An 11,456-nucleotide genomic window follows, 5' to 3' on the forward strand; every position below is an offset into this window, starting at 1 on the left:
AGATTTTGCAATCCAGCTTGTCATATTTACTAGAAACTTTTCTAGTGCCTAGAATGAAGTCACACTTAAACACAGCACATTTACTCTAGGACAGGCAAAAACAAGAGCTGCCAAATGAACCATCAAGTATGAGAAAAGAATCTACACAGCTCCAGATTAAGCTTATTCTCTACAAATGGGTTTAAATAATTCAGTTACAAATAAAATCTACATTGTTAATGTGATGTGCTTTTGCAGCTGTGAGTGAGAAAACAGTAGGACTTAAGAAGCAAGTAAAGGTGCAAAGATGAAGATAAGTTTGTTTGCTAAATCTGATGGCACTCAAGACAGTTCAGTTTATACAGTCTGGGTGTCCTATGTCTGAAATGTTCACAGACTTGAAGGAGTATTAACAATTAGTATAAATAGAACCCTCAGAAACTAAACTGAGCACAGCATAATACTTTTCTAGAGTGGAAACAAGCCACATAATTCCTACAGGGTCTGAAAAAGAGTGCATCTCTATCTAAACCATCACACCCTAAGCAGTAAAACCTTTCTTTCATTTGCATCACCTCTGAAGTTTGAAAAGTAAAGGAGGGTATTGTTAACAGGTCCTGCTTTTCTGATAGCTAAGTGAACAACACCAAGGAACAAATGAACATCACATGAAGCACACAGATCTGCAGAAATATCAAAAATCTACCCAAAGAAACCACACTTGGAAATGAAGTCTCCAGATTCTCATGGTAGTTCACACAAGACCATACAAGTGATTATGGAGGAATCTAAAAAAATACCAGATCATCATACTGTGTGAGGAATAAAAAAACTTGTTATTGACACAGCCTCTTAATGCCATCCATCAAAGAGCACAGAACAAAAATCACTATGAGCTGAAGCCTCTGAGAAGCAAATAGCACATTACCTAGTGTGGAAAATTCACCTATAATTCATCATGCACAAGTTCATAACCAGAAGCCACAAAGTTCCCAAGGGAAATTGCAGAGGTTTGAGATGCAGAAGCCAACACACCACGTTTTCAGTGCGTACATTGCTTATAGCCAGACCAATTTAAATTTTAATAAGATGTACAGTGTAGCTGTCACTGACCATGACCATGAACCCACTTATTGTGAAATTAACATTTTTAATTTGTAAACTATAGATGTTTGTCAATAGTAAGGGGGCAAGGGGAATGGAAGGGATGTGCAGGTTATTTATACTTTTGTTAGCTTAATTCACCCTAAGCTACCACTGGCACATAACTGCTGTGACAGGGTGTGGATGAAGTGGTAGTTGAATCTGTACATGCATGAATGTAACAAAAAGTCTCAGAGTATCTTCAATGCATCCAGTCACAGAACAATGCCACACAGCACAGCACTTGAGCCATACAAGAAGTAACTAGATTCAAGGAATATTCAAGAGCCTTTTGCTTTCAGCCATTCCTTTCAAATGACTGTATGTTACATCTGTTTCAAAAGGGCAAAGAGTAACAGAGTAATACTAGCATGTGGCTGTTTTCTGCCTCTGGTAAAACAGTTTTCATAATGCAAGAAAGAGAAAAATTACAACTTTCTCAACTTCAATTTAAGTTACTAACAACACGTGTTAATGATTTAGGCAATGCGCGTGAAGAATTAAGGAGGTCATCAACCTAGAGACATTTAGAGACAGAATGCAGACAGGGTGGCTTTTTAAATCCTGAAACAAATGAACTTTAAGAGCCTACATTACCTGCTCTCTCTCAGTTTCTGGATATATTGATACTTAGGTGTCAGGGAGCCATTGGATGCAATCACTGCCTGGAAACATATGAAACAGATTTGAGGGCTTTATGCGTCTGTATGTTTCAAAGCAGGGGAAGACAAGAAGAGTACCAAATTGCAAAACTTACATCTCGAACAACAGGTGAGTAATTCTGTTTTTCAAGAGGTTCTGAGCCTTCTGATAACAGCTATGGAGATAAGGTATTTCAAATCAGGTCATATTATTACCAAATATTTCTCAAAGTAAAACATTAAGATTTTTAAGCAACATTTAAATGCATGCAACAATATCAGAATCTTGTACATTTGAAATACTTCTGGCTGCAATTAGGGTCACTTGACTTTTAGGAAAATACAGGAATTCAGACAGCAGTCTGACTGTGAGGGATTGTTGAGTGCCCAAGAAAATCAGATGTTTACATCTAGTGCAGGGTCCAGAAGCAATGAACTACCTGCCAGAGCCTGTTTTCTGCCTACATAAAGTGTTCTTGACAAATCCCTAAGACATTCAGGTCACTCATGTCTCATTCACATGTTTCCTTTTCAAAAGATTGCCTCAAGACTTCAAAAACTTTTTTATTTTTTTCAAGTACAAAGTCAGTTATGTTCTACAGCAGATTCCTTTTGAATGTATACAGGAGACCAGAAAAGCAAGAAATAAGCAGACCAAATTCTGAGCCTTTTACCTCCTTGTCGGATACATAAGATCTTACCATCTCTTCAATATAAGGGAAAAGCATATCCCCAAAGTACTCTGTTGCTTCTATAGGAAGCTGAGCTGGCAGATTGTCAATGGAACACATCAGAATCCCCGAGCCTTCAACACTGAAAGAGAGAAAACAGCTCTTCTAAACTACTTCTTAGTTCCTGAAAGGTACCACCTTTCAGAAGTGTTATAAATGTATGATTTTTTCAATATAATGTTTCACTCTACAAGCTACAATAGAAAACAATAAAAAGTAAGGGCTCTCCCACCTGTCGTGAGTAATATGCTGGTCAGCATCATACATACAAAATGGGTTGTCAATTGTTGTACACTCAGTCATAAATTCTATAGATCCTCCAGTATCTGCTGAAATGTCACATATGGCCAGAAGTCTAAAGCAATTAAAATAAAAAGACAGTGGAATAGAGCGTTATACAATTTACTAAGAAACACAGGTATAAAAGGTCACAAGTGAACAGGAAATAAAAGAAATGTGAGAAGTTCTATGAGACTTGTAGCCTTCTTCATCTCAACCAATTTATAAGACCACAAAACACAAACAGTGGAATCCAGAAATATAATGGAAATTTGGCCCTATTGTAGTCATCAGGTTTGCATTCATATCAATATCCAATCATCAGCATCCAATTTCATGGAAAGACTGACAGAATCCATTCACTGTGATCTCTTATCTCTATGCCATGTGCTGCCAATACCTCCCATTCATTTTCCATCTACCAAATCCTTCAAGCTGTGCCTGTGCAATCCTGCATGAAACTAACTTCCCATCCTAAAAGGAAGCCTAAAGAAGCGCGTGCCTCCTACCAGTTCACAGATAGCAGGTACAGGTGGAGGATTCGTTAGCCTAATGCACAACGTCTGGCTCCACTGAAGGTTAACTCTTCAACTACTTATTTGTCATGTGAGAGAAAGAAAAGTGTCAAGAGCTGGCAGAGAAGATACAAAGACCTGATTCTTCACCAGGATATATTTTCGTGTCCTCCCCAAATCTATGGCAGGGCTATTAGAGAAAGGGTGGCTCCCACCCCCACTGAAAAGAGACTAATTCTTGATTTGCACCCCACATTCTAGCCTTAAAACTATTCAGGGTTATGAAGCATTTCTATTGCCTGCTGCAGAAATAAGAGGTGCTAAGGAACACTTATTGAACTTGTGCAAGCAAAATGGTAGGAAGGTAGACAGGGTAGGAAGAACTTTTCCTAAAACTCTGCTCAGATATAGAAACTTCTACCAATACTGGTGCAGAAGGTACATTCCCAGATATCACACTTTTGTTTGTATTGGATTCTGTATGAAGATCAGTGGCAGAACTACTTTTGCAGAAAGACAGCTGATACCTGTTAATCATTTCTACTGTGATGTTTTCAAAAACTCCAAACTGTGAAAACAAGAATGCAAAGTGCAAAAGTACAAGAGCAAAATCAATGGGGCACTGTAAAACATGCAAGAGGAACAATGCAAAATAAATAGAATAATTTACTAGATACTGTGGTGAAACTGCCTAACATTACGAGTTAGTTAATCATTGTGCTGCAAAATTGTTACAAATGAAATGATTGTCTTACCTGTGTGGTAATTCAGGACAGCCATCCATTGCACCAGCAGCAGATTTAACTGGCACCAGCAGCTTCTGAGTGTCCTGCCGACTCAGCAAGCGAGGACTATTTTGCTCCCAGTAAATGCCATTAATTAAACAAGTTGTGTAGGGTGCGACCTGCAAAGGAAGTTACGGATGCCTGATGTTTTCACCTAGTACTTTAAGAAGCTGAAAGCACCTGGTCGAGCATGTTAAGTTAATGCTCTCTTAAATGATGAATATGCAAAAGTGTAGTAAGTACAAACACTGTAGAAAACCTTTCATAAAAAAACAGGAGAGAGTCTCACATCAATGTGAAAGCGAGAAATGTAATTTTCGGGATGTTTGTCATAGTCTACTGGATCATACTGTCCATCACGTTTCCTTACAAGATGATGGTGACGACTTAACACTGTTCCATAGACTTTCCTGAGATCTGAAGTTAAAAAAAAGAAAAAAAAAATAGCTTTTAAATTTGGACAAAAAGGGTTTCAGTGTTTTTAATCACTATTGTCACTGCATACCTCCAGATCTGGAAACTTCCTTTAACTCATGTGGTTCCACAAACTCACATGGGAGAGCACTGAACAGTTCTTGAGCACCCTGCAATCACGAAGTAGGATTTAGATTAATTAGATCATAAATGTAATGTAACAGTACTCATTTGGTGTTCGAAAACAAATATAAAATGCCACATACAATTTGATAGCCCTGCCAGAAAACACCTCCAGAGACGTACACATTGTTTCACAGGTACCCCTGTGTTGCCTATGGCAATGAATAGATCATAGGGACACAGCTTGAGGTGTGGTGAAAGGAAGAGAAAGTTTATTTCTTCTCCCAGGATTTATAGGCTTCTGACCACAGCCAGGGATTGGATGGTCAGGATAACACTTTCTCAACTGCATTGGCCATGAGAGATGTCCATCACAAGACGTGTAACAACAGAAAGAATGCATACATATCCATGTTCATAGTTACTGTCCTGGGAAAGTTCTTTGGAAACTATGTCAGCAAGCTCCAAAGCTGAGTTTTCAGGGCGACACCCCTGCTTACCCAAAATTAAGCTGCCTGTGCCTTGTGGGCAAGGAATTGACATCATTCCTCACTACTGCAGAATGCCTAAACCACAATCCAATGCCTAGTTCTTATTTCTAATAGCTGAACTGGGAGGCCTCAACTCAGCCACAAGAGGGTTTTGCTGCCACTCTGAGAAGTGGCTTCTCTTTAGGAAAGATCCCTGAAGCCACTCCTTATCAACCAGGCTGTTCTAAACGCCAAGAACTACAAGATGACTTCCCCAATGAACTGTGATCACAACCAAATGATTTTCAGACACACCATCCTTTTGGCTAGAAAGAACACATCTATGCAGGCAGCGATTTCACTTTATAGCTGGAGCCTTGTTAACTGATCTTTGTTGCCAAAACCAGGGGTAAGTCTTTTCCCTATGTCATTAGGGCTAAAATAGCCCTGAAGTCAAGTACTTGTAAGCCAAGTCAATGATATCTAGACATAAAAACTCAGCTGTTGCTGGAAAAAAATAATTAATTTCCCCATACTTTAATGGAGTGATTCATCTACCTTGTGAGCACAGAGTAAACAGTGGGGAGAGGGGGAGATAGAAATCATGCAGAGTGGAAGAGAGGAGCGGTAAGATTTAATCCATGTTCATTGATAAGAAGTTGGCATGTCAGCCTGGTTAGGCATGATCTCATATTAAACATTTCCGTATATACTACTTAAAAATTGTTACTGGCAAAGGAAAATGTGAAGTCCAAGAAAACAAAATGAACCCACCAACCCACTTAACCTGACAGAGACCAAATGCTAAGAATTTCTATTAACAATAATATAGCATTTCACCTTGAAGACTATTCTTACCTTAGAAACATTACCAGTGCCCGTAAACACAAATGTTAAGGGCCCCACAGACTTTGGCATCAGTCCCAGTGAAATTTCATACCCGGCATCCCGTACTGCCTGCACAGCCTGACTGCTATTCCTGTAGTTATGTGCCATCCCAATGTGCTGAAATCAAAGACACAGAACCATCAAGATATTTTCCATAGTCAAATACAGATAATTAGCAGATGCCAAAATGTTATTTAGCTAAAGAAAAATACATATACACATACTCTTACCATGAAAGGAGTGTGATGACCCAGAGCTAAAAACCGTAAACCCAATCCATGTAGAATGTTGATCATTCCTGTTGTTAAAAAAACAGAAAATTGAACCACCAGTCTAAATTACAAATATGCACAGTTAGAAACTGCAGAGACTGACTGAAGCCTCAAATCATCCCAGATATTTTCCTATGTTTTTATATTAATACTTTACTTCTAAAGAAAGTCTACATAAAACCAGAGAAAGAGAAATTTAATAGCAGTCTGTGACCTTAAATTTGCTCTTGGCCCCTTATGCATTTAGGCACAATTTAATATTCAGATATCCTTTTATGAGGTGTATCCACATCACTGGATCCCAAAGAAGGAAATAAAAGAGACTCCTGAAGAAACAGTGTTAAAGTTCAGTAGAAAGAAATCAGACCCATGCCACACAAAAATCAGATTAAATGCATAACAGTGACAAACAGATGTTGTTCAAGTTCTCGGGACTGACAGCAGCCTTTTTTTTTAATCAAAAAGCCTAATCAGTTGATCTCTTGATACTTAGTCTGCTCCAGATAGTCCAATGCACAAACAGGACTTCAAGACAATAACATAAAATATTAGATTTGTCAGGAATCCACATGCCAATTTGACATGTTGTCTCATGAAAGTAGGAGGCACAAACCAGAATGGGAAAAGGCTGTTAAAAGCAAGAATTTAAAATGCAGTTAAAAACAACTCGCAAGCCTCATCTTTCAGGAAGCACAGACAACCAGAAGTTTTACAGGAGGTCACTTGTTGCAAGCCTGCCTTCACTTTATACACTATACCTGCTACACCAGCCCACTTTCCAAAGGCCACAACTCGCATTCCTTTATGATCAACCATTTTTTCATAGTCAAACAGTCGAATTTCCTGAAAATATACAGCAAACTGAGTATTAAAATTTTCAATAAATGCAGTCTGTGGCACGCTGCTCTCCCAGGAACTACATTTTCACATGACTTTGTCATTCTTCATGATACAGTCTGATGAGTAATATAAAAATATATTGTAATAAGATTTTAAGTATAAAAATAAAAATGTAACAGTTGCAGTGAATTCTTGTTTGAAAGAGTCTCTGCACTGCCCATGCCCTCTTTGCACAGAGCTCCCCAATGTGCCACTCTAGCTGCTGCAAGCCCATTCACATCCTCTGCCGAGAGGCTGCTCATTTCAGCACGAACTGGCTGCCTTGCTCTGAAACAGCCAATATGCACTCCAGCTTAGTAACTTTCCAACAACTCTTCTCGCTCAGAAAGAGCCTCTCTTGAGCACACCATGCTCACAACTTACCTGCCTTGTGCACATGAAGAGAGTAACACTGCAAATACAAGATCCTCTGAGAGCAAGAAATACTCAGTTTCAGGAAAGGATACTGAAAACTCGTTAGCCATCTACAAGTACGTGTGGTGGAAGGAACCATACTAGGCAACAAGCTTTTCATCACACTTAAGCATTAAGTTCACCCCATGTTAAATGACAATGGTCTTCAATATAACATAATTTACCTGTCTTAAAATCTCATCCAAAAGTGGCATGTTTGCCTCTTGGGCTTTAATAGTGTGAGAGAAGAAGGCATAGTTCTTTTTAGGGATTAATTTGTCCTCTGGAGGTCTCTTCACACCAATTATCAGAGAAGCCTCAGAAATATCTTCTTGAATAATGGCACCTGCTTTGACATACTCCTATGAAAGAGAAAAATCAAAGAAAATTTTTCTGTGTTTTTTTTTCTTATTCAGATCTCAGCATATTAGCAACAAGAACAGAGGAAAAATAAATAATTCTACCAAGCAGAAACACGTTACTGCATGTGATACATTCACAAAATTCTTTGATAAAGAGGTATCAAGTATCAAATTGAATAACTATGCTATTATCCTATTATATGAGGCCAAATTATAATTATGTGTTAGTAAAGTACTGCATCTTAAATTTACAGACTACAAAAAAGGATGTTTTACTAAATTTAAAGTATCCTGTGGCATTGCAATAATGAACAGCCCTTTGTAAGGTGTTCAAATACTTAGAAATAAGTTTAGAGAAATATGAAAAATTAAAAAATATGAAGTCTGATGACATGCGATTTTATAAAATTGTATAAGCTCAAGTCCAAGCTGAAGAGCAATTTCCAAGGAAATGTGTTTACATAGTATGATCTGTGCTTTGATGAAAAAAACCATTAAAATTAAATTAAAAGGTGTTATGTGCACTAGGAATCACTTATTCCCTGCTTTTGTTTCACTTTCCATCCGTTTTCTCAGTTATCTTACAACAGAGTATTACTGCTGCTACAAAAGCTGTAAAGGCTCTCTGTCCTGAAGCTCACAGCACTAAAGAAAAAAACTGTCTCCTCGTTTCACATGAGGAATAGGATTGATGCAAGAGTGGAATTCACCAGATTCATCTTTCCTGTTCTTTTAACAGGGCTTTTTAGAGCTCCTGCATTCTCACAAACAGAAGACAAAAAGACCAATGTTAAAGGAATTCCCAAGCTTCTACTTCATGAGAACCTAGAACTCATGGGGGGAGTGATGAGAGGACACAAAATTAATAAAAAAAACCTCCAAAAACCCACCATGGTGCCAATACTAAAGGCTAAACAAACAACTCCTTTTCATTTCCTCTAGCACATGACTCCTCATTTAGCAACAAAATGTACATGTTTCAGGGGGGTTTATATGTTTTCTCATGAATGGCCTTTGAACATTATTTTCCCTGTACCATGGTTAACAACTGCACTATGATTTTGCTTGTGTCTCTCAGAACAGGACCTTACCTTTTCATGGATGGCTCTCCGGTTTGACGGCTGCACCAAGACCTTGTATCCCATCTTTGTCAACTCCTTAACATGCTTTGGTGCTAGAGGTGCTCTTCTTTCCCAAGCATTGACATCTTCCCTCCTGATTGCCAGCACAGACTTACGATGATGCCAACACTTAGCGTGGTGGAACACACACCTACCGTTTGTGTGACTAAAGGCTCGGAGCATGGTAAAGCCTGATGGCAGCAAAGACAAAGTAATAAAACAACACAGGTACATGTACACTTCAGACATTGTCTGTGTAAAAGTTCTGGTCTCCTTTAGCATCTGCTGTAAAACACAAACCAGATACTTCATACTCTAGTTATATCCTACTTTTGTGAGACATGAATTCAATTTCAGTGAATTTTGTTGCATCTTGGTCTGATGAGGTGTCCTTAGAGACAAATTTTCAATTTTAATAGTTGTTTTGATTACTGTAAAGGAAGGCTTTTGATCTGTTCTATGCAGCTAGTTTTTAACTACAAAGTTTAACAAGAATTCTGGAAACTTAAATTTTCCAATTTATTTCCTACCATAAATCATTCAAAGATCATCACAACTTGCATCAAGAACAGTCAGAAGTAACAAACACACAGAAAGCAAGCAGAACACAGGCTGGATGGCAAGCAGTGGATTTAAAGAGAAAGCCCAGCGCTAAGTATTTTTTCATAACTAATTCTTACACAGGCCAAAAACAGAAGATAAGGTCAAGACCTTAACTACTGAGTAGCAGTCACCATATGTGTGATTAGAAACAACAGGTTTTCAACCTAATATGAATTTTCTGCAAAACGGAAAACCTTTACTAGAACAGATTCCCACTGCAGAGGAATTCCCCTTTATTTTCTATCTCATCCTTTTTGTTCCCAGTGAAGCCTACATGCTGCTGCTTATTTCTGCAGAGACACTGCCAGGGCCAGCACCAAGTATTCAGTAGCTAAGGTCTTCAGATACTCATGCAATTAAAAGATGTGAATCTCAAGAGAAAGGCTTCAAGAATGTGAACTTTGTTTCTAACACGATTTTAACTGATAATACATGAATCTCTGTATCTTAATAATTTGGAAAATCCTGTTTGTCCTCATGCCTCAAACTTGTAAAATCTCTATACACCTAAAGACTTCAGAGGTCCTCTTTAACTCCAGGCTCGCTGAAACAGAGGCTCCAGCACACAAAGGACAGTGTGAAGGGAAGCGCTCAGCCATCTACAACAGCTCCAAGTATGGTCTTCCTACCATGGCTACATTTGTCCACCAGCAAAGGTTGATGAACTGAAGTCGGGGGTATTTTGTGACACTTCTCTTCAGCATGCTAAAAGGGTTCTCAAAGAGCATAATGATCCCTCTCAAAATACAGGAAGCCTTGTCACACCATGTCACTATCTCTGGACACTAAAACGTAATGATGAGAGCAGTTTGAACTACAACACTGCATCTCATACCCAAGCCTGCAGTGAAGCAAATTCCCCTCCCATGGAGGACTTGCCCAAGGAGAGCAGTGACGCCTTCCAGCGGGAGTGCACTGCCCTGCACTGGGATCGCGACTGTCCGGGCAGGGAGCAAACGCTCGGGTGACCTCTGGCAGGCCAGAAGTTCGTCTGCATGCCTCCCTCCCTGTGTGTGCTCAGGCTCAGCCACAGCGATATCTATATCCCCTCGTAAAAGTGAAACTAACTTCAGCATTCCAAGGCTGCAGCGCTGGGCACCCTCCCCGGCCTCCCCAGCACGCCGAGTGACCGCGGGGCCGCACCGCGCCGCTCCCTCCTCGCCCGTGCCGGGAGCTGCTCACGGCACCCCATCATCACCGGGGCTGAGACAGTGCCGAGCAGCCCAGCGAGGGGCCGCCCGCCAGCAGGGGCGACGCGCGGGAGGGGGAAAAATCCCAGGAGAGCGGCAGGGAAAGGCAGAGAGGCGGCGGCGAGCAGGGGGAGAAGCGGTGTGAGCGGGCGGCACCGCGGCGGGAGGGCGGAGGGCAGCGGGCAGCGCTCGCGGCCACCCGGAGCGCCGGGCAGCGCCGTACCTACCTCAGGCAGCGGGGCGGCGGGAGGCGCGGCCGGGCGGCCCCGCTCCCTCCTCCGGCCGATGTCCGGCGGCGCCGCCGCCCCGCGCCGCAGCCAACCGCGAGCCGGCCGCGGGATACACCTCCCCGGCCGCCAATGGCGGACCCGGCCCGGCCCGCAAGGCCGCCGCTTCAAGGAAATGCGCTAGGGAACGCGGTTGTGGCAACTGAGCAGCAAACATCCCGGCAACTCAGCGGAGCGTGCTAGGAGGAGGCACGGGCCTGAACTTAATGCTGACCGGAGAGGAGAGGAGCTCCTTTGCCAAGAGTTGTCAGCTGTGACTATTCCTTGGGAGTTTGGAACCTTTACCAGGCCACAAGCCTTTCCGATGGACATGTAACAGAGATAACATACGTGTCCTATGCTGCATGTTCTGCTTTGGCC

The 11,456-nt window shown here is 41.1% G+C and overlaps 1 protein-coding gene across 2 annotated transcripts in view; it reads right to left on the reverse strand.

Moving 5' to 3' along the window:
* The window catches only part of AASS (aminoadipate-semialdehyde synthase), a 28,084-nt gene extending 16,975 nt beyond the window's left edge, over positions 1-11,109 (reverse strand). The window contains exons 1-13 of one of the 2 annotated variants that reach the window (XM_014249053.2): positions 11,037-11,109; positions 8,987-9,207; positions 7,719-7,895; positions 6,999-7,083; positions 6,199-6,266; positions 5,939-6,085; positions 4,579-4,657; positions 4,363-4,490; positions 4,044-4,192; positions 2,727-2,849; positions 2,465-2,576; positions 1,880-1,939; positions 1,720-1,787 (exon numbers count right to left, since the gene is read on the reverse strand). In XM_014249053.2, the coding sequence (XP_014104528.1) occupies positions 1,720-1,787; positions 1,880-1,939; positions 2,465-2,576; positions 2,727-2,849; positions 4,044-4,192; positions 4,363-4,490; positions 4,579-4,657; positions 5,939-6,085; positions 6,199-6,266; positions 6,999-7,083; positions 7,719-7,895; positions 8,987-9,199 (1,409 nt within the window). In that variant the 5' untranslated portion in view covers positions 9,200-9,207; positions 11,037-11,109. Of the gene's footprint in view, positions 1-1,719; positions 1,788-1,879; positions 1,940-2,464; positions 2,577-2,726; positions 2,850-4,043; positions 4,193-4,362; positions 4,491-4,578; positions 4,658-5,938; positions 6,086-6,198; positions 6,267-6,998; positions 7,084-7,718; positions 7,896-8,986; positions 9,412-11,036 lie in introns of those variants that run through there. The other variant, XM_005519233.3, reaches the window with a different exon arrangement.
* Positions 11,110-11,456: the final 347 nt, after the last annotated feature.

This window comes from Pseudopodoces humilis, chromosome 5, assembly GCF_049639895.1.
Source record: "Pseudopodoces humilis isolate 2021_Gansu_Grassland_sample_001 chromosome 5, ASM4963989v1, whole genome shotgun sequence".
In the NCBI taxonomy this organism is placed as follows: Eukaryota; Metazoa; Chordata; class Aves; order Passeriformes; family Paridae; genus Pseudopodoces; species Pseudopodoces humilis.